At 31.6% G+C, this 19,272-nt stretch overlaps 1 protein-coding gene across 2 annotated transcripts; it reads right to left on the bottom strand.

The window, feature by feature from the left end:
- Window positions 1–8,823: 8,823 nt before the first annotated feature.
- On the bottom strand, window positions 8,824–18,944 carry LOC127127203 (uncharacterized). 2 transcript variants are annotated; one of them, XM_051056332.1, is made up of 13 exons: window positions 18,503–18,944; window positions 17,475–17,647; window positions 17,257–17,360; window positions 16,263–16,343; window positions 15,647–15,750; window positions 15,472–15,558; window positions 14,981–15,183; window positions 11,783–11,984; window positions 11,645–11,695; window positions 11,450–11,548; window positions 11,300–11,359; window positions 10,889–11,013; window positions 8,824–10,096 (listed from the first exon to the last, which is right to left on the bottom strand). In XM_051056332.1, the coding sequence occupies exons 1-13, from the start codon at window positions 18,713–18,715 to the stop codon at window positions 8,953–8,955; spliced, it is 2,646 nt and encodes an 881-aa protein (XP_050912289.1). In that variant the 5' UTR covers window positions 18,716–18,944; the 3' UTR covers window positions 8,824–8,952. The 2 variants fall into 2 exon arrangements, with proteins under 2 accessions (XP_050912289.1, XP_050912290.1); XM_051056333.1 differs by having other exon boundaries at window positions 10,889–11,010; window positions 18,503–18,943.
- Between the last annotated feature and the right edge of the window lie 328 nt (window positions 18,945–19,272).

Here is a 19,272-nt window from a genome sequence, read left to right as displayed (position 1 = left end):
TCCTTGCTCCCATGTCATTGCAGCATGCGCTTGTACTCGTCAAGACGCTTACAACCATTTATCTTATGTGTACAAGGTCGTCGCCGTCATGAATGTATATAATCAAAGCTTCTCGGTACTACCAATGGAGGAATACTTGCCTCCATATGAATGTAATATAGTTTGGCACAACGACGAGATGCGTAGAAAGAAAAAAGGAAGGCCAAACAGCACACGTATCAGGACAGAAATGGATTCCACAGATAAAATGATAAGATTATGTAGTATCTGTCGTTAACCAGGACACAACAAGAACAACTGTCTCAATCGAGGAGCATCATCTGGGTCTTAAGCTTTTTGTAACATTGTATGTTTGTAACCTTCAATCATTATATATCATTAAGTTTTTGTTACAACGAGGTTCACAACAAACATTAGTACAAAATAAGCTATCTGAAAACATAAATATTTCTAACTGATTACAACAATCAAATTGATGTCATCTCGACCGAACATCATTTCCCTAGCATCCTTATCAGTCTTCATTCGCACTCAACCAAACATATTGTCGAGTCTCTCAATACTTCTAATTTTTTTCCCTTCTGATATTTTCTCATCTAACAAACGAATCAGCTCCCTCTTCAGTTGATCGAACGTAGTGATGTTCCAGAACAACATCAACATCTGAGGTTTGTCTCTCGCATAAATCACCTTTCCGTATCGGCGACGAACACCAACATGATTGTCAAATGATTAAATGAGATGTGGAACAATGACTCATACAACGCATCTATTTATAACAAAAAAATTGCATTTTACACTGAGACGTCAATCCAATTGGCGTTTCCTCTCAAGTTATACACAGGGGCGCCAATCCAATTGGCGCCTGCATTCAATTTTTAAGAGGAGTCGCCAATTGAATTGGCGTCTCCTCCTAAATGTGGGGTAGTTTGATAATTTTTTTGAAACCAGAGATATTTTAGAAATTTCCTTTAAAAATAGATTATTTTTGTAAAAAATTCGATAAATCACCTAAGATTAAGAGAAAAAAATATGGAATTAGGATTTACTCATCTTAAATTCTTGACTCTAATTTCTTGTAAGAATATATCACTTGTAAACACTCATTGATCATGAATCGAAAATTTGTTCTCTCCTTTAGACAAATACCTATTTGAACCGAAATTGATAAATAATATTGGTGCGGGAATATATCTACACAGATTCTAAAAATTATTCCTAATTTAAATCTTTAGTTGTTTGAAGTGTTTACTTTTAATCGCTCTTGTTACTTGTTCCATTTTATTTTGTTGAATTCACTTAATATAAGACTCACATTGAATTTAATCGTAAATAACACTTGTAAAGAATAACACCATATACCATCTCCATCTCTATCTTTATTCTCATGTTAATTTAATTTATTTTAAAACATATAACTATTTAGTGTTTATTATTATATTACAAAATATGCTTATTCGGTTACTCAATTAAAAAAAGTTATTCAAACACAAAAAAAAAACTTTTAATTTAACTACTTGCTTGACTTTAATACAATTACACTCATAATATAAGAAAACCAAGACATTTTTGCTTTCTATTTTCCCTTCTCTAAACATACCATCAAGAAGTCAAACATTTGACCCATTTCAACAATATTGCACAATATCATATTCTATGCAATGTTACAATTAAAATATTACCTATTCAATATCTTTATTATATAACTCTAAACTTATTGCTAGAAAATTAATTAATTGAAAAACTAGTTATTGTTGGTATTGATATTTTGTAGTGAAAGCTTAATTTGAAGCTGAGACATAAGGTCTTGATTCTCTTTATGCAAAAGCATAGCTTGTTTCCTCAACTTTTCATTCTCCTCAATGATGGTTTGATTCTCCATATACAATTTCAAGTTCTTCATCTTAATCTCTTCTTTCACTATAATCATCTTTTTCCTTTCTTTTGCTTCTTTCAATTGTGTTCTCCTTCTACATCACCAATCAAATCATACATGTTAATGTTAATGTTAGATGATGAAAAAAAACTATATAATAAAGAATAAAAAATAGTAGTACCTTTTGAGGTGAGTTAATCTAAGGTTCCTATGTTTCTTGGAGAGAGGAGCATAAAAGGTGTCATGTTGTGAAGAGAAACAACACATTATGTTTGGTTTTTTGAAATGAAAAATGAGAAGGTTAAGAAGAGATATTGAAAGATGGTTAGTGAAGTAAGGGGTTTATATAGATGAGGAAAAAATCATAGTATGAGAAAAATGATGAATATAATAGCTGTGATTTTTGTGTTTGTATGTGAGAGAGGGAGGGAGAGAGAGAGAGAAGAGAGAGACTTTTATGGTAATGATGGCATAAGGAGTCATGATTACAAAGGGCAGGAATAGATGAGGAAAAGCAGAAGAGATGAAGAAAAAATGTCTCTCTTTCTTTTTTAGTCTTTTTTTTATTGTATTGTTTCTGAGTCTAAAAGCTTTAAGTAACTTTAGAAATTCATAAAAATAAGAGAGGAAATTCATAATGGTTTTTGAATGCTTTGAAAATGTTGTCTATAGTGATTAAATACTATGTATTAAAATATTTTTGAAAGTGGTATTCTTTAGTGAGCTTGTCTTTTGTTAGTTTATTGATTTTTAAATGTGTTTTTTTGTTAACTAAATTTATTTATAAAATTATTAATCTTTATTATTACAATTTAGTGGTTTAATGGTGAACATATTTTTAATATAATTTGAGTTTTAAATTTTAATTATCATTTTTTTCTTTATAAATATTTATTTGAATATTTGTTATCTAATAGTAAATCATAATATTTTTTATAAATTACTTGTAAAATAAATATTCAATGATTTTTTTCTAATTTAAATATTAGTAAATATTTTAAAGATACTAACCTGCACATTTAAAAAATAAAATAATTATTTTATTTTTAAAAATAACAGTCTCAGAGTCTAACAATAATTAATAATTTTACAATTTAAATAGATTTAAAAACTTTGATATTTGATTAAATTGATTTTATTAATTATTGATATATTTTATTATCATAAATAAAAATACAAATAATAGTTTTGGAGTGATGCACATATTATTAAAACTTAAGTATGTATACCGATATCATTTTTAGTTTTAATTTTTGTAATTCTATTCGTTTGATTTGTCTAATATGTATAATATTGAAATTGATCCCAACAATATAGAAATAGAATAAAATCAAATATTCTACCTATTACATAATTCAATTTTAATATTAACTAATTCTATAAAGACTAAAATAAAAGAAGGAAGAATAAAAGCAAAATAATTATATATTTGTAAAAACCAAACCAAAACAATTATTTTACAGAAACTAAATTAAAAAAATAATATATTTTTCAATTGAAAATGCAACAATTATTATGGGACCAAACTAGTAATTACCCCACCCATGCTTTAGAAGTTTCCCATTGAGTTTGAAGACTTTATAATGGAATTTAGGATATTGAAAAGAGAAGATAGACATGAAATTACAATCAAATGGATTATGAAAACTTTATAAAGTCATGTCATGGAGTTATAATCTATAATTAGTTGTGCTAATTATGGTAATAAAGAAAATAAGCATGAAATTGGGTAACATGCATTATTTACTCCATGTTCATTTAAATTCAGACACTTTATGGTTATTTCTAGTTTATTAATGCCCACTTTTTTCAGAATATATATATCTGAATTTATTGTTTTATTCTATTCTATTAAATCTTCAAATATTGAACTTAATTTAAATTGTATTGTAGCAGTAGTTTGTTGTTTCTCTATCATGGTTTTTTATGCTCTGATTAATGTGAGATAGAAACAAAATATTATTTTGTATCTAGTGTGTTTAAAATATTCACCATTAAATTTTATAATGTGATTATTTGTTATTAATTTCACTTAATTAGCAATAGTAGTACTAGTTAAGAAGCTATAAAAAAGGTTTTGTTTGAAAAGCAGTCAAAAGTTATAATTTGTTTCATTTAATTAGCAACACTTAAGAATCTAGAAAAAGTTAATGTTTGAAAAGTTAATGTTTCCTTCACACTAGGTGTTAACATTGTAATGATGCTTATAGTTTTTTTAACATTTTTATAGAGAACATAAGACCCACTTTTTCATTGAATTAACGTCATTAGTTGAAGTAATTAAATTTGAATGTATGAAGGTAGTAATGAGGTGGAAGTCACGTGAGGGAAAGAAGAAGTGAATGAGGTTAGGTCCCTTATTTTGTCTGTTTTCTTTGTGTAATTGAGTACCAAAACCATGCTCATTAATTTGGAAAATGATCCCATTTTGGCTTCATCTTCTTCTATATCATCATCACCACCATACCCCCCCTTCTCACATTCATTGGAGGGTTTTTGTTTATATATCATCATCATTTTTAGTGGAACCTCACCCATTTCACATGATAACCCTCTTTTCTTATTTCATTTAAGCCCTTCTATGATGAAAAACCGACATTACTAATTTAGAGTTCTATTGAAAAATTGTGCAACACAAGTGGGAAAAATCTATTTTAATTTTGTATAGTTTACATAAGAATTTAACTAGCGATATGCTTGATTATATATAGTTTGTGAATAACCAAGATGGTAAAATAAATAGATGGTTCTATAGACAATAATTTCCCTACTAGATTTAGGAGAAAAAGCAACAATGCGACATATATGTAGAAGTAATGTGTGAGAGAGGATGGAGCTAGGAAAGCGAAGTATCATACTATAGCAAAACGTGTGGGGTTAATTTCTATATTAAAGTGACCCATTTTCTTTTAATAGAAAAAAAGCTACAAATGAAATGCAAAGGGAAAAGAGATAAAAGCAATTTTCCATATAACTTGATATATTTATCTTGATGTTGATTTTTATCTTTTTTCATGATAGTGTATATTACATGAAATTCTATAACTTTGATTTTTACCAAAGATGAATTATTATTGTTTTTTTCTTTCTTGAATCCCTCATCATGTTCTTTTGAACAAAGAAAGTTGAGGTATTTGATGAGGACAAGGACCCTAAGGGCTTCACTCATTTCTTCTATTACTACCTCCAAATTATACTTTGCACTATCAGGGATGGAAGATGTTTGTAGTCAACAATGATATCAAACTTCCTATCTTTATTTTCAACATCATTTTATTGCCTATGTTTTATCTAATTTTAAACAAGATTCCTTTGGGTGCATGTCACATGTGAGGCATTTAAGATTAGGTACATTGAAGGAAGGTCATAAACATTTCTTTACTTTAAATAATACTTCAATTGTACTTGCATTTTTCTATGTTTTTACATGCATATATAATTATGTCTACCCAAAATATAAATAAGGGAATGTTACTTAATTCATGTCTAATTGTAATTATCATTTTAGGATATATCGTCAATCTAAATATCAAATACTATATGCCTACATGTTTAAGGAACTTAATTATCTATAAAGTATTTTGCAAAATTATATATGTAGGTCATATCCCTAACTTTTTTATTTGAATTATTAATTCATATTAAATAAATAAAGTCTATATATATATATATATATATATATATATATATATATATATATATATATTAATGAAGAGATTAATTAAAAGTATAATTATTGATGTTTAATAATAAGATACATTGCAAGTGAGTATCTTACGGTAAAGCATATATATTTTTGAATTTGGAGTCTAATGTAATTATTGAATCCTAGGGAATGGAACTATTTGATAACCTTATTATAAAGGATAAGGAATCTGAGATTTCCATAAATGAAAAACCTCATGATGAAGGTTCTCCACAGATTTTTGAAACACAACCTGAAAATTATTCACGGATTGTTGAAACACAACTTGAGCTTAGGATAAGCAAGAAAGTCTAAAAGGTTAATGATCTAGAATCTAACAAAATTGATTCTCAACTTATTTATTTTTATCTAGTGAGAATTGTGTTCATAAGATTCTTATTATTCATCAAGTGAAAGATGATCCTAAGACTTATAAGGAAGCAGTAGCTTCAAGGGACTCATTTTTTTGGAAGGATTATATCCAAGACGAAATGGATTCAATAATATTAAACTACACTTGGGAGCTTGTCTATCTATCTAAGAGATAAGACTCATTGAATACAAGTGGGTGTTTAGAAGGAACTAACATAGTGATCTACACTAAACACCTACAAGGCTATATTAGTATCCAAGGGCTTTAGACAAAAGAAATGTGTTGATTATTTCGACACATATGCACCAATAGAAAGGACAATGACAATTAGAGTATTATTTGCATTAGCTTCATTGTATGACCTTATAGTTCATCAAACGGATGTTAAAATGTCATTTCTAAATGAAGATCTCGATGAGGGGATTTAAATGGAGCAACCAAAAGTTTATGTGCTTTCTAGTAATGAACAAAAGGTGTGCAAGCTTTCAAATCCTTGTATGGATTAAAACAACACTGAAACAATGGCATCAAAAATTTGACTCTGTCATACTTTCAGATGGATTTGTCCTTAATTTTTATGACAAAGGTGTGTGATAATATTGTGATATTCCTTTGTCTCTATGTTGATGACATGTTAATCATTAGCAACGAGATAAATGTAATTTTAGAAAAAAAAATAGTTTATAACTTCCATATTCAAGATGAAAGATATTTGACTATTTGACATAATTTTGGGAATCAAATTAACTAGAAATAATGAGGGTTATGAACTTAGTCAAACACATCATTTTGAGAAAAATGTTTGATAAGTTCAAACAATTATATTTCAAGGAAGTGAATACTCCATTTGATCATAGTGTCAAGCTTCAAAATAAGGATAGAAGAGTTGTGACTCAATTAGAATATGAAAGTGCAATTGAATGTCTAGTGTATTTGGTGCAATGTACTAGATCTGACATAGCATTTGCAACTTAGTAGGTTTACTAGAAATCCAAATGGTGAGTATTGGAAGGCCATCACAATGATTTTAGGTTATATTTTAAAAACCAAAAATCTTGGCCTCCATTATGGTTGGTTTCGTGTCATACTAGAAGGATATACTGATGAGAGTTTGATATTGAGTGTTGGAGATCATAAATTTACAATTTAATGGATACTTACACTATCTAGAGGAATTCTTAGAAGAACAAGAAACAAACATGTATCACTCACTCAACCATAAAATTAGAGTTTATGACTCTTACTTCCGCTAGTCAAGAACCTGAATAATTTATGGATCTTATGTTGGAAGTTCCATTGACTAAAGACAATGTTTCAAAGGTGTTGATACATTGTGATAGTTAAGTCACTTTAGCTAGATCATATACCAGAGTGTATAATAGAAAGTCTAGGCACATAGGTCTTAGACATTTCGTCGTGAAAAAATTGATTAAGGATGAAATCATTTCACTCACATATATATACGTTCAAGTTATAATTTACTTATCTGTTTATTAAACCACTAGTTAGAGATTTAGTAAAGTCTACCTCGAGAGGTATGGGATTGAAACTCCTTGAGTAAGAGTTCCATCAAAAATAGCACCCGAAAATATAATATTAATAAAACACTAACTTTGGATTCAATAGGTAATAACAAACTATTAATTTAGTTAATTTAGATGTTTGTGCGATATTATGTAATTATGTTCACGAACAAACTTTATTTTATACACTTAAGTAAACAGTCTTACCAATATTAAGTTGACAAACAAGCTTACAAATCAATGATTTCTTATAGATATTTAACATAAAATTTTAAACCCTATAAAATCTAAATGTAACGTTTAGTTTGAGACTTAATGAATAGTAAGGTATAATACAACCTTCCATTCTTGAAGACCATGTTATTTTTATTTAATGATATATAAAGCTCACTTATTTGTATTTTGATGAATGCATGATATATATAATTAAAAACATATAAAATATAGAAAGTAGATAGGGATGGAAGGAGATGTATATGGATGAAGCAACAAGTATAATGAAGTGAAATGAGAAAAAGAGGCAGTAATTAAATGCTCATTCACCTCTCACAATCATACTCTATAGATGTGGTCCACTTCAACATCACCACCAATATTTCACCTTACCTTACATTCAAATAACAAATCTATCATTTTTCCTCTCTGCCACACAATTATCCACTGCCCATTCAAATTTGGTACACATCTTCATCATCATCACTTTGCTTCGTCTTCTATTACCATCATCATAATCATTACATGAATTTTTAAACATGTACAATCATACCTATATCAATTTGCATCAGATTCTTACATCTCATGCACTGCAAAGGAACAGTACCTGCCATCTCGTTATAATTTATTATATACCCTTAACATATTTGTCAACTTATTCTCACTAATTTTATAGAGTCTCATAACATGATTGGCATTATTGAACTTTTTTGCTAGAATTTGATAGAAAACAAGTTCTAGTTCTCTCACTTTAATAGTCATTTGACTACATATATTAATACCTTTCAAATTTTTTATTCAATTATCAGTTATATTGTGATTTTGATTGTTAATTTTATGAATTAATTTTTTGTTTTATAAAAAAATCAAGGATATAACAACTAGAATAAAAGTGTAACATCGTTACTCGGGTTTATCAATTTTAGATGTCATTAACTGTATTTTTTAAATAAAATCGACAGGCAAAAAATATCATTTTTACTATAAACTGAGAATCATTACACAACTGTAATGATGATTAATCCCTTAAAATTGAACAAAATATGATCACATAGACACATTTCTCCCTCTCGACACTGTTGGATTCTCAGTGCTCAAATCCAACCTCAAGCAATTCACTCATTATTTGCATTTGATGAATTGATGAAAAAAATGGCCGGGAAACCCGTATGAATAATAAAATTAATTACAATAACTTACCTTAAAATACAATTACAAAGGGTGAGATTGATCAGTAAAAATACAGGAGGGATTAGTATCTACAACTTACATACCAAGAAAATCAATCTTCTTGAGTGGCTTCATCATCCTCATCCATAGAATCATCCTGCTTTTCATCCTCCTCAACAGGGTCGGCACCCTGAGTTTCTTCATCGGATATTGATTCACGCTTTGTGTTAACTCTATCATCATCGCCGGTGTCACTACAGCTCTCAGTATCCGAATCAGATGAACCACCGTGGCCTTCTTCCTCTCGACCACAGTCATAAGCAGCAACTTCAAATTGCTCTTTCAAATCAGGAGCAACAATGCCAATCATCTCACTTAGTGCTCGGCGCTCGTTCTTTCTGGCATCAGAGGGAGTGTTTGGACTCTCAGCCACCACAATATTTGAATCAAGCAATGCTCCTGAACCTTCATTATTGTCTCTGCTTCTTGAAGAATCATTTTCCCCATGTGCAGAAGGTGCGGGAGTGCAAGCCCAGCTACCAGGGACTTCAGAAGTTATAAGGTCTTCGGTTTTGATTAGGAGGCATCCAGCTTCTGTACCCTCAATAGTCTTTTGAGTATCTACATGATTATTTGATTGCGAGTGTTGTGAAACTTCACGACAAGGTATTTGATCATGCTTCTCTGTTTCCATATCATCATCAATCTTCATAGTGTCCCCTTCTAGAGCACCGTTCAAATCAATATTCCGTTCACCATTATTTGATGGACTTTCAATTTCCAGAACTTGTTCGGTGCCTACACAATCTTCTTCCATTATAGCTGTTGTGCCAACACCATCAACATGAGAACCAAAGCCGCCTCTAACACTGTGGTCATGATCAGCACTGGTGAATTCTGCCTCTTGTGTATGTTGGCAGGCCTCTTGTGTATTTTGGCATCCTTCACTTCTTATATCACAGTCATGCTTCTCAGTGACACTTGCTTCGTTGCTTGATGTTTCAATTTGATCTCTGTTAAGCTTCTGAGCAGAAGTAGTAGATCCTGCTTTGGCAGCATTGTTATTGTGGTATATGGCACCTTCTTTTTCCCTTCCTGATGCTCCACATTCGACTCCGTCCATATCTACAGAAGTATTATCATAATTTTCATCATCTTCTAGAGTTCTCTGCATGGCCTTCAATTGTTCCTGTTGTTTAGCAAACAATGATTGTATCTCCTCGGTAGTGGAATAAAATGAACGCAGCTGTGTTTCCCTGCATAAATCATTGAGCTTCAGCTGCAAAATCTAGGAATTTACAATCAACATGAAGTTGGAGGAAGGTGCATGTGTTGCTCACAAAGCAAAACTGCCAAACAGCCTTTTACACACAAACAGTACAACACAGCAACACACTATCCAACATTAACTTGTAAACAGACAAATGGAATCAAATCAACACAAATGACATAACCTATTTAAGGACATCAGGATCCTAATTTTCAATTTACAAATAATGTGTTGTTGAGTAGTGTATACCCTAATCGAAACAACAATTAGTTTACACAGATTTTTGTGTGGCAATGGTCATAGCCCTCAAATTAGTCAGTTTTGAACACACCCCATAATAAAAGCACCCTACAACATTGCACTCAATTATTAGTACAGAAGGAAAGATGTTATAAATACAACAAGAGTTTATTAGTAGCAAATACTATAAAGATCTCATCTAAGTTAGAATTTTTAAAGCATCAGACAATCATATCGTTGCTGTACAGGTTTCTATGTCTCAATTTTTTAGAGCAGTTAAAAACTAAGCAATGATGCATGAAAGTAATGTTAACAAAACCCTAGTATACATTGAAGGTTTTAATTATTTGTATCATAATGCCAAAAACCAAGGAACTGCACTAGAGCAGCTGGCCCAGTGTTCTCTGGTATTCTATGTCGGCATGTCAGTGCAGTCTTATATTGGAAAATAATGTAATCATGTTGATTCACCTATATATATCTTCCAATTAGAGACATCCCATCCCATAACTATAATTTACAACAAATCAAACCTTACCGAAGCATGAGTCTTTCCCGAGCACCTTTTAACCTCCGCCTCTCAAAATCAAGATCTCGCATTGTAGCATTTATTTCAAGCTCAAGAACTGAAACTTTAGCCCATGCTTCTTCACGAGCTGCCTGCTAACGACAGCAATAAGCATCTAAGTTTTAAATATATAAAATATAAGAATAAGATAGAAAACAGAGAATAAAATAATCAATCAGAAAGCTATGCAACATGATAAATATAAGAATCTTCATTCTTTGGATCATGAGTACCAGTAAGTTAAAATCATTACAATTGTTTCAACAACTTCTGCTGCTGTCTCAAGGAAATAACATAGCAAGAAACCTGGGTGTAATAAGACATAATTTCTATAAAAGTGCATTTTTAGTGTTCAATGAAATATAAACTTCTCATAACTACCTTTTCGCTCTCAAGCTCTTTTCTTAATCTTTTAGTTTCTTGTTCAAGTTCTTCTATTCTCTGCTCCAAGAAATAGTATTAAATTTCAGTTAAATACCAACTAAAATATGATAAAGCAACATGATATTCAATACAAAATTGTCAGATTACCTTCATTCCATTTTCAGTGGTCTGCATCTCTTGATGTAATTGGGTTTCCAACTGGCGAACCCTGTTATCAGAGAAAACCAACTTTTCCCTAGTATCCTCCTACAACAAAAGAGGAATGAAGGGGAAAATTACTGTATGAAGCACATAAAATTCTTGGCCTGCCTTACGCTAACAGGAGAAAAATCAGAACCATACCAGCTTGGACCTCAAGGTTTCAACCAGCAAGCATGTTTCTCTCTCTGACTCCTAAGAGATATAATAAGAAAGACAGCTTGTAAGCTCTTATCAGGAAGCAAACAGATTCTTACTAATTTAGCATTAGAACTTTCAAACCTTTAACTTATTTATTGCTTCTTGTAGTTCACTTTCTCTTCTTAAGGCAGCATCTGAGAGCCGTTTTATTTCCTCTTGAGCCTCAGACTGCGCTCTATGAACAGCTGCTTTTAGATCAGCTGCAGCCTTTTCTCGTTCTTCTTTTCTCTGAGTCCGCTCTTCATCTAATTGTTCTTTAAGTTCAACTATATTTACCTTTTGACTGCAAGCAGGAGAGAGACACAATTAACTGCTATAGTCTGAAACATAATTATTACTACTTTTAGAATTATCCATCTGAAATAAATGAGAACATTCAACCAAAAAGGTATAACCTCCTATGATCATCATATAGTACAAAGAATGACAAAACTAATTTAAGTGTTTCACAACTTTGACATACAAAGATGAGTGAACTAATCCCAACTTTACCCACAAATAACTTACCACAGGAGCTACCCTCTGTGTGAATATACTATTATATCATTGATATTGTCCTAGTCTAGCAGTCAATGCTTGGTGTACAAGCTCAGTTAGGTGTGCACTGTATTTGCAAACATGCTAAATAGGTTTCTGCTACATCAGCATAACTGTAACACCCCTACATTCCTCATTCTTTAAGTAATATGAATAATAGAGAATGTGGCGATCAATCTTGGATTCAAATATGAGGAATTAGGGATAATAGTGGAGATTAACTAGTAAGAACAAGGGACATAGTGGAAATTAACTAGTAAGAAAGAGGGCATAATTGAAATTTAATTCAGAATGATGAAGGGCATTTTGGTTTTTAGCACCAAAGGTATATAAGGCTTGGATTGAGAGAAAAACAGAATTCTTCTTCATTCTTTTCCTTCTTCCACAGTTGGAATGCAAAGAAAATGGGAGAGTTGGACTTGGGTGCAAGTTGCGTTGCATGCAAGATTTCATCCCACACCTTCAACATTGATTCAAGATGCATGCAATGATTCATGAGGAACAAACATAAGTTGGAATAAAACAAAAAGATTAAGGAACTTGGAAGGGAAAGTTGGAGAAAGGTGCGAGAAAGTGGCAAAAGGATCAAAAGCAACATTCAAGAGAAAGAAAGAGTCAATTTATCAACTAGAAAGAAGAATTCATCTTCTATCATCAAAGTGGGTTTTCTTAGGCTTAAATCATGCAAAGGAACTTGAAGGTGTAAAGAGGTGATCTTGAAGATGTGAACTTGAAGATGTGAAAGTGTGAATGCTCGTCTGATCCTGCGCTCAACATTCTACTAGTTTTGATCAATTTATTGTAAAAGAAACAAGAGCAAGTCTTGAGGTACTAAAACAACGCGCACATACACACACAAAAAAAAAAAAGTATTTCAAAACTTTGATTAAGAGGTCCTTCTATTCGATTAAATCAAAGTGTGATGTCTCCTAATCAATTAAGGAGGCTGGCAATCGATTAAATGACGTCAAATTCAAACTCTCCTATTTTGACTTGGTTAATCGATTAGTACATAGTTTTAATCAATTAAATCATTAAAAAGACTCATGGATTCTTTCCTTTATGAGCCAGATTTTTTTCTATAGAAAGGAGGCTTCTCATTTCAAAAAACACTAGTTTTTTGAATAGAAACTTTCTACTATCTTTCTCTCATAAAGTTCATTTTCACTAGAGTTGTCTTAGTGCCAAGAGAGTGAAAATTTTCATCTGAGATTTGTGTTGTATTGGTTGCAGAGTTACCAAAAGCGGCCGCTCCCGGGCGCAGAGTGATCATCATATAGAAACTTTCTACTATCTTTCTCTCATTCTTTTAATTTTTTCTGCAAAATTACTATTTTGCCCTTACTTTTTAAAACTTTTAAAGACTTTTTGTTCTGTTTTTCTCTTTCACGTACAGCAGCAGCAGCTTCTTCTTCACTTTGCCCTAGCCTCCTCTCTTCCTTTCTTCACACTTTTCTATCTCTTAGTCCCCTCACCTCCGGTCGGTTGCTGCGCTCCACCTCCGGTCGTCTCTCTCTCCGGCACCCTCTCTCCGGTCGTCTCTCTCTCCGGCACCCTCTCTCCGGTCGTCTCTCTCTCCGGCACCCTCTCTCCGGTCGTCTCTCTCTCCGGCGCCCTCTCTCTCCGGTCGTCTCTCCTCCGGTGCACTCTCTCTCCTATCCTTCTTCTCTATTTTTCAAAAATATTTTAACTTTGTAAGTTTTTTTGTATCATGCTATCTTTTGTATTTTAACTTATGTTTATATTTCTTATGTTTATTATATTTATGTTTTTGTTTATGTTCATATATTTCTTATGTTCATAACTTCATATGTTTATGTTTATATTTATGTTCATAACTTCATAAGTCTATTTATGTTTATGTTTATATTTCTTATGTTTATGTTTATATTTATGTTATGTTTATGCTTATAACATCATATATCATTATGTTTATATTTTTATTTTTATGTTCATATATCAAGTTTCCTGAGACCATACCCCCATGCATACCCTAAAAACCTCTTGCTACGCTCCCTACATGTCCATTTAGATCCCCTCCTAGAAAAATCTTCTCTCCTTGAAGTATATCCTAAAATAGATCTTTTAAATCCTCCCAAAATTACTACAAATTTCAAGGTTATGATTCAATCTCCTATTCTTTTCACATCCACGATATTCTTCTTCCACTCCTTGTCTACGATAATTTTCACCCCATTTCTTGGTTTAACTTTGTCCAAAACTTAAAACTCGAGTTGTCTAATTCTTTCTCCTTTTCACCCCTCCACTTAGTTTTCTATAAACACATGAAATTGATCTTCCTCCTAACCATGGCGTCCACTATTTCCATAGACTTTCCAATAAGTGTACCAATATTCCAAACTCCAAAACGAATTATATTCTCATGAACTAACTCGTGTACTCAAACTCGTTCATGAAAATGTAGAACCCTTCCTTATTTTTCACTCCATCCGGCGGCAATGCAGCGGCTCTTGCTCTTTTGACATTGTACTTGAGCCATCCAGCGCGTTGCTTTCGGGCAACGACCTGACATTCACATTATTACGTAATTGATCCATGTCATTGAGATTTGACAAACTTTTACGTTGATTGTCGACTCCCTAACACAACCCTCTCATTTTATTCAAGCTTGGGACAAGTTATCTCTACTTTACCTATATCAATAATAAATTTAATAAAAGAAAACAATATCAAGTACTGAAAAGGTGAGGAGTTACGCCATAATAATTATATAAACCATACCTACTTATAAGTTCATTTGATTCAGCACATGACTGCATAGAAGAACTAAGTCTTTCATTAAGGTCTGCAAGAGCATGTTTTTGTTCGGCAAATGCTTTGTTAACATCTCCTAGTTCCTTTTGTTTGAGATCCACTGTTTGCTGTAAACCTTCTATTTGATCATGGAAACATTTTGTGATAGACTCTTTGGCAGATTTCAATTCCTACATATTTGATCATAACTTAGTTACAACATTGCATATAACATTTGTGAGTACTTAAGATGAAATGAATATTAAATATATTTTTTAGAATGCACAGATAGTTAATAATCATCACGTGTACCCTTTCTTGTGAGAGTAAAGGTATCATGAATGCCATTAATTAGTATTTAAGAAAGGGGGTTCAAAAAATGAAATGAAGCTGTATGTGAAGTATTAAGTTTGAATTTTTTTTGGCAGAGACTCAGGTGACGTTGGGTGCAGATCCTGTAAATTCAAATGATTACATACACTTTCATGACGCTCTACAGCTGTGCGGTTGTCGCTACGCAATGTATCAATTATAACCACCTGACTCTCCAATTGCTTTCTCAATTCCTGTGAAAAAACTCGAGATAATTGGATATAATTAGAGGAAAAACATATTTAAAAATAATTAATACTGCAATCTTTCTAGTCAACACACCGAGTTAGATTTTTGAAGGCTTCGAAAATCATCAAGAGATATAGGACCCTCAGGAGCACCAATGCCCAAACCTTTCAATCTCTTGTTTTCAGATACAAAATCCTCTACACATTCAAGAAAAAAGAAGCAATGAGGAAAAACCATAATAAAATGAAATAAAAGCAAATATCAGTATAAATATACTGTATATCATGATTATCAATATCAGAGGTACGCTTGTGTAAGTTGTAACCCTTAACTAATTCTGTTGAGTTAGTTAAGGTGCTGGGTAGTTATTCTGTTAATTGTTGATTATTGAAGTTTGTACTCTCTAAGGTTTCCTTAGCTATCTATAAATAGCTAACAGTTGTATCAGATTATACATTACTCAATGAGAATAGCATTTAATTTTAACTTTTGTCACTGTTTTTATGTTCTCTTCACAATTCTTCCCACAGAACAATTGTAATAATCAGTATATGACATAAATTGCAAAATTAGCTTTCCAGTGTATAGGAAACTTGAATTTGACTCACAAGTATACACCAGAGTAAAATGAAGGGATGATTTTATTTTAATTCAAATGCAAGGACGATTACTTTTAATACTTATTTATGCTCTTCAACATAACATATACCTGCTTTTCGTTTAGCAACTGCATTGTCTGGTACTGGATTTGAAAGATGCACCTCTCGATATACAAAAGCAAATGCAACTTCTGCAAAATAAGACAGATAATTTAGACCAAAAAAAATGTAACCATACTGCTTGAAAATATATTACGCACAGAAGGGAACAAATACTTGACAAGCAAATCATCAGCAGTTTACTTAAAAAATACAGTACTTGCCCAATTTTTAGAAAACAAATAACATGCAGAAGCAAAATTAAATTAACCAAAAATTGAAGTACGATAAAAACCAAATAAAACTGAATATAGAGAACAATATTTTGTTCATTCTTACAAATAACAATGAAATTATAAAAAGAGAGAATAGATGAATAAATAAAAGAATGTTAACTTTTCCGATGCCAATTTGCAACAAAATGGTAGCCAAAATCTATAATGGGCACAGATATGATACGAAAAAAGTATGGCAAAGTTTAAAAAATATAACACGCGGCTTGAAAGTAACTCATCAAATGTGTATATATGAATTTAAAAACACATATCTTAAGTCAAGAGAATGAATATTTTAAAGTTAGCTCAAGTCCTTGTAGATATAATAAAAAGTTATCATTGATCTAACTTTTAGGATATTCCTATCTATGCATTAGTAAAAAAGTTCAAAAAGTAAAACTTCAAAATTGCTAAACATAACTAGAAGTATTAGAAGAATCTGTGAAATGACCAATACAATTAAAATTTCTGACACAAATATAACATGGCAATTCCTTGACCAAAATACAAAATTTCAAAAATCTTAATAATATTTTTTCATACTTGTAATGCTTTTTGAAGTAAAGGAAGTTAAAGGAAGCTAAATGAGGACATATATGGAGTGGGGAAGTAGTGATCTGAACTACATCACTGACAAGTAAAATAGAAAAATCTACAAATTCTACAGCTAATGTGAGAAAAGGTACCATACTAATAGGAATAAAATAAATAAAAGCTATCAGAATATTACCATTATGAGGAGGAGCAGAAAATGAAATAATATCACCATGGCAGACTTTGACAGCAGCACTATTCTTTTTCAACTTCTCCCAGTTAAGGTAAGTGCCATTTGTGCTGAACAAGGCTTTACAAAAGTTAGAATATAAGGAGATTAAAAAAAGCTCTTTTCATCCTCTCTTATGTAAGAGGAAAAGTAGGGAAAGCAAAGCTCTATAACAAAGCCACAACCTCGTATCTTTCAAGAATATTGAAGTGGTATTCTCCATATTTTCATTAGTAACCTTGGTCCTGTATATTCTGCAATGATTTGCACTAACAGAATTTGAATCAATCTGGAAACGCACATTTTCTACCAACCGTCCAAAGCAGTGCTCATCAGCAGTTAATAAGATATTGATTCCCTGATTACAATAATTAAATCTTATGAAAATTGAAAAGACAATAAACCATTAAACCAAAAAATAAAAAATGAAATAAAGTGCCTCATTAGTCACATATAGCAAAAACAACTAGGACAAGTAAACCCCAACATAACTTTCTTCCATAGAAGTTCATAGATATATACAACACAAATACAAAACGATCTGCAGGCCTGCTAACTTTGTAAAAAAACTTCCTGCTTTCATTACATGTTTTCCTTATTTAAGTACAAAAGAATCATCTTGTTTTCATTCTGTTTCTGGTACTAATAATTGAAAACAGAAAACTAATTGGCAGTTTCTTAAATAAAAGTGTAAACAAAGTTAACAATGACCCTTATAATTTAATAAACTTTAATGACATTCAAACACCAATTTTTTCCTACAAGCGGAACTTGGTTAATACGGTGCAAAAATGTGGATAACTCAGTTCAGCAAATGGAATTCAATTCACCCTAAAAATTATGGTCAATTCAACTACACCGTTAACAACAATTTCACAACTTTCAACATTAACTAAATTAACCGTATATTCAGCTGAATCAATCACAATTGTGCATGGTAATAACCGGGGGGGTCGCAAGTGTAGGGAAAATTGAGTAGTTAATAAATTAATAATTAATAATATTGAACATCGGTGTGTCATTTACTGAAAGTGAAATAACAGAGATGCAATTAACATAAATTGAACCTAATATGCATATTTTCCTAATCATACAGAACTGAAGTAACCTAATTTCAACTTTAATTGACTGAGAGTGGTAAGATTTGTAAGGAAATAATGATAAAAAGGGAAAGGAAGTAATGCAATGGGAAATTGAGGGAAATGGAAGTTACCTGATGCCTTTTACGGGCATTGTTAGAGATGGCGGTGAGAACGCCCCAAACCTTGGGATCGGAGTTGTGAAGAGGTTGAGAAGCGAAATTGGAGGCAACAGATACAATGCGATCTTTAGCTCCCAAAATTGACGGTGGATTTTGTTGCTTGTTAGGAGAATTGCCGTTGCATATCGGGGTTCCTCCGCGGGCTTTTTCATCCTCCATCGCCATATCACAGTCACGGAGGAGAGAGAGAGAGAGAGAGAGAGAGAGAGAGAGAGAGAGAGAATTCGCGGGAATTGGAAACCCTAAGTACCGAATTCGCGGGAGTAGTTTTTTGTATTGGGTGAGAAAGTTAGTGAACTATGAAGTGTCAACTGTGAATGTGAGTGAGTGTGAACCCTATTTTTCGCTGTCTATTACACCTTGCCTCGGAAGCCTCGGAAACTTCCCTCTTTCTCTTTATTTTTCTTTTCTGGTTTGTTGATAATTAAAATTAATTAATTATCGAAATAAAAGATTATATTTGTATAGTTAATCTAAAATATTACATATTGTGATGCATGTGCTATCTTTATAATAAAAAATTAAAATAATTCAATTATTTATATATTATAAAAATAATAATTCTCACTTATAATGAAAGTCAAGTGTATTTAATTTTCTTAACTTCATGTAAAAGAGATAACACAATTATTAATATATTTTTAATTAAATTGTGTTTCATTAATAATATTAAGTAATTAATCCTGAAATATTTTTGAAATAAATGCATTAAATATACGAAG

The sequence above is a fragment of the Lathyrus oleraceus genome, chromosome 3 (genome assembly GCF_024323335.1).
Source record: "Lathyrus oleraceus cultivar Zhongwan6 chromosome 3, CAAS_Psat_ZW6_1.0, whole genome shotgun sequence".
NCBI classification, from domain to species: domain Eukaryota; kingdom Viridiplantae; phylum Streptophyta; class Magnoliopsida; order Fabales; family Fabaceae; genus Lathyrus; species Lathyrus oleraceus.
The sequence above is the reverse complement of the archived record's forward strand: the minus strand, read 5'-3'. Positions and strand labels throughout refer to the sequence as shown.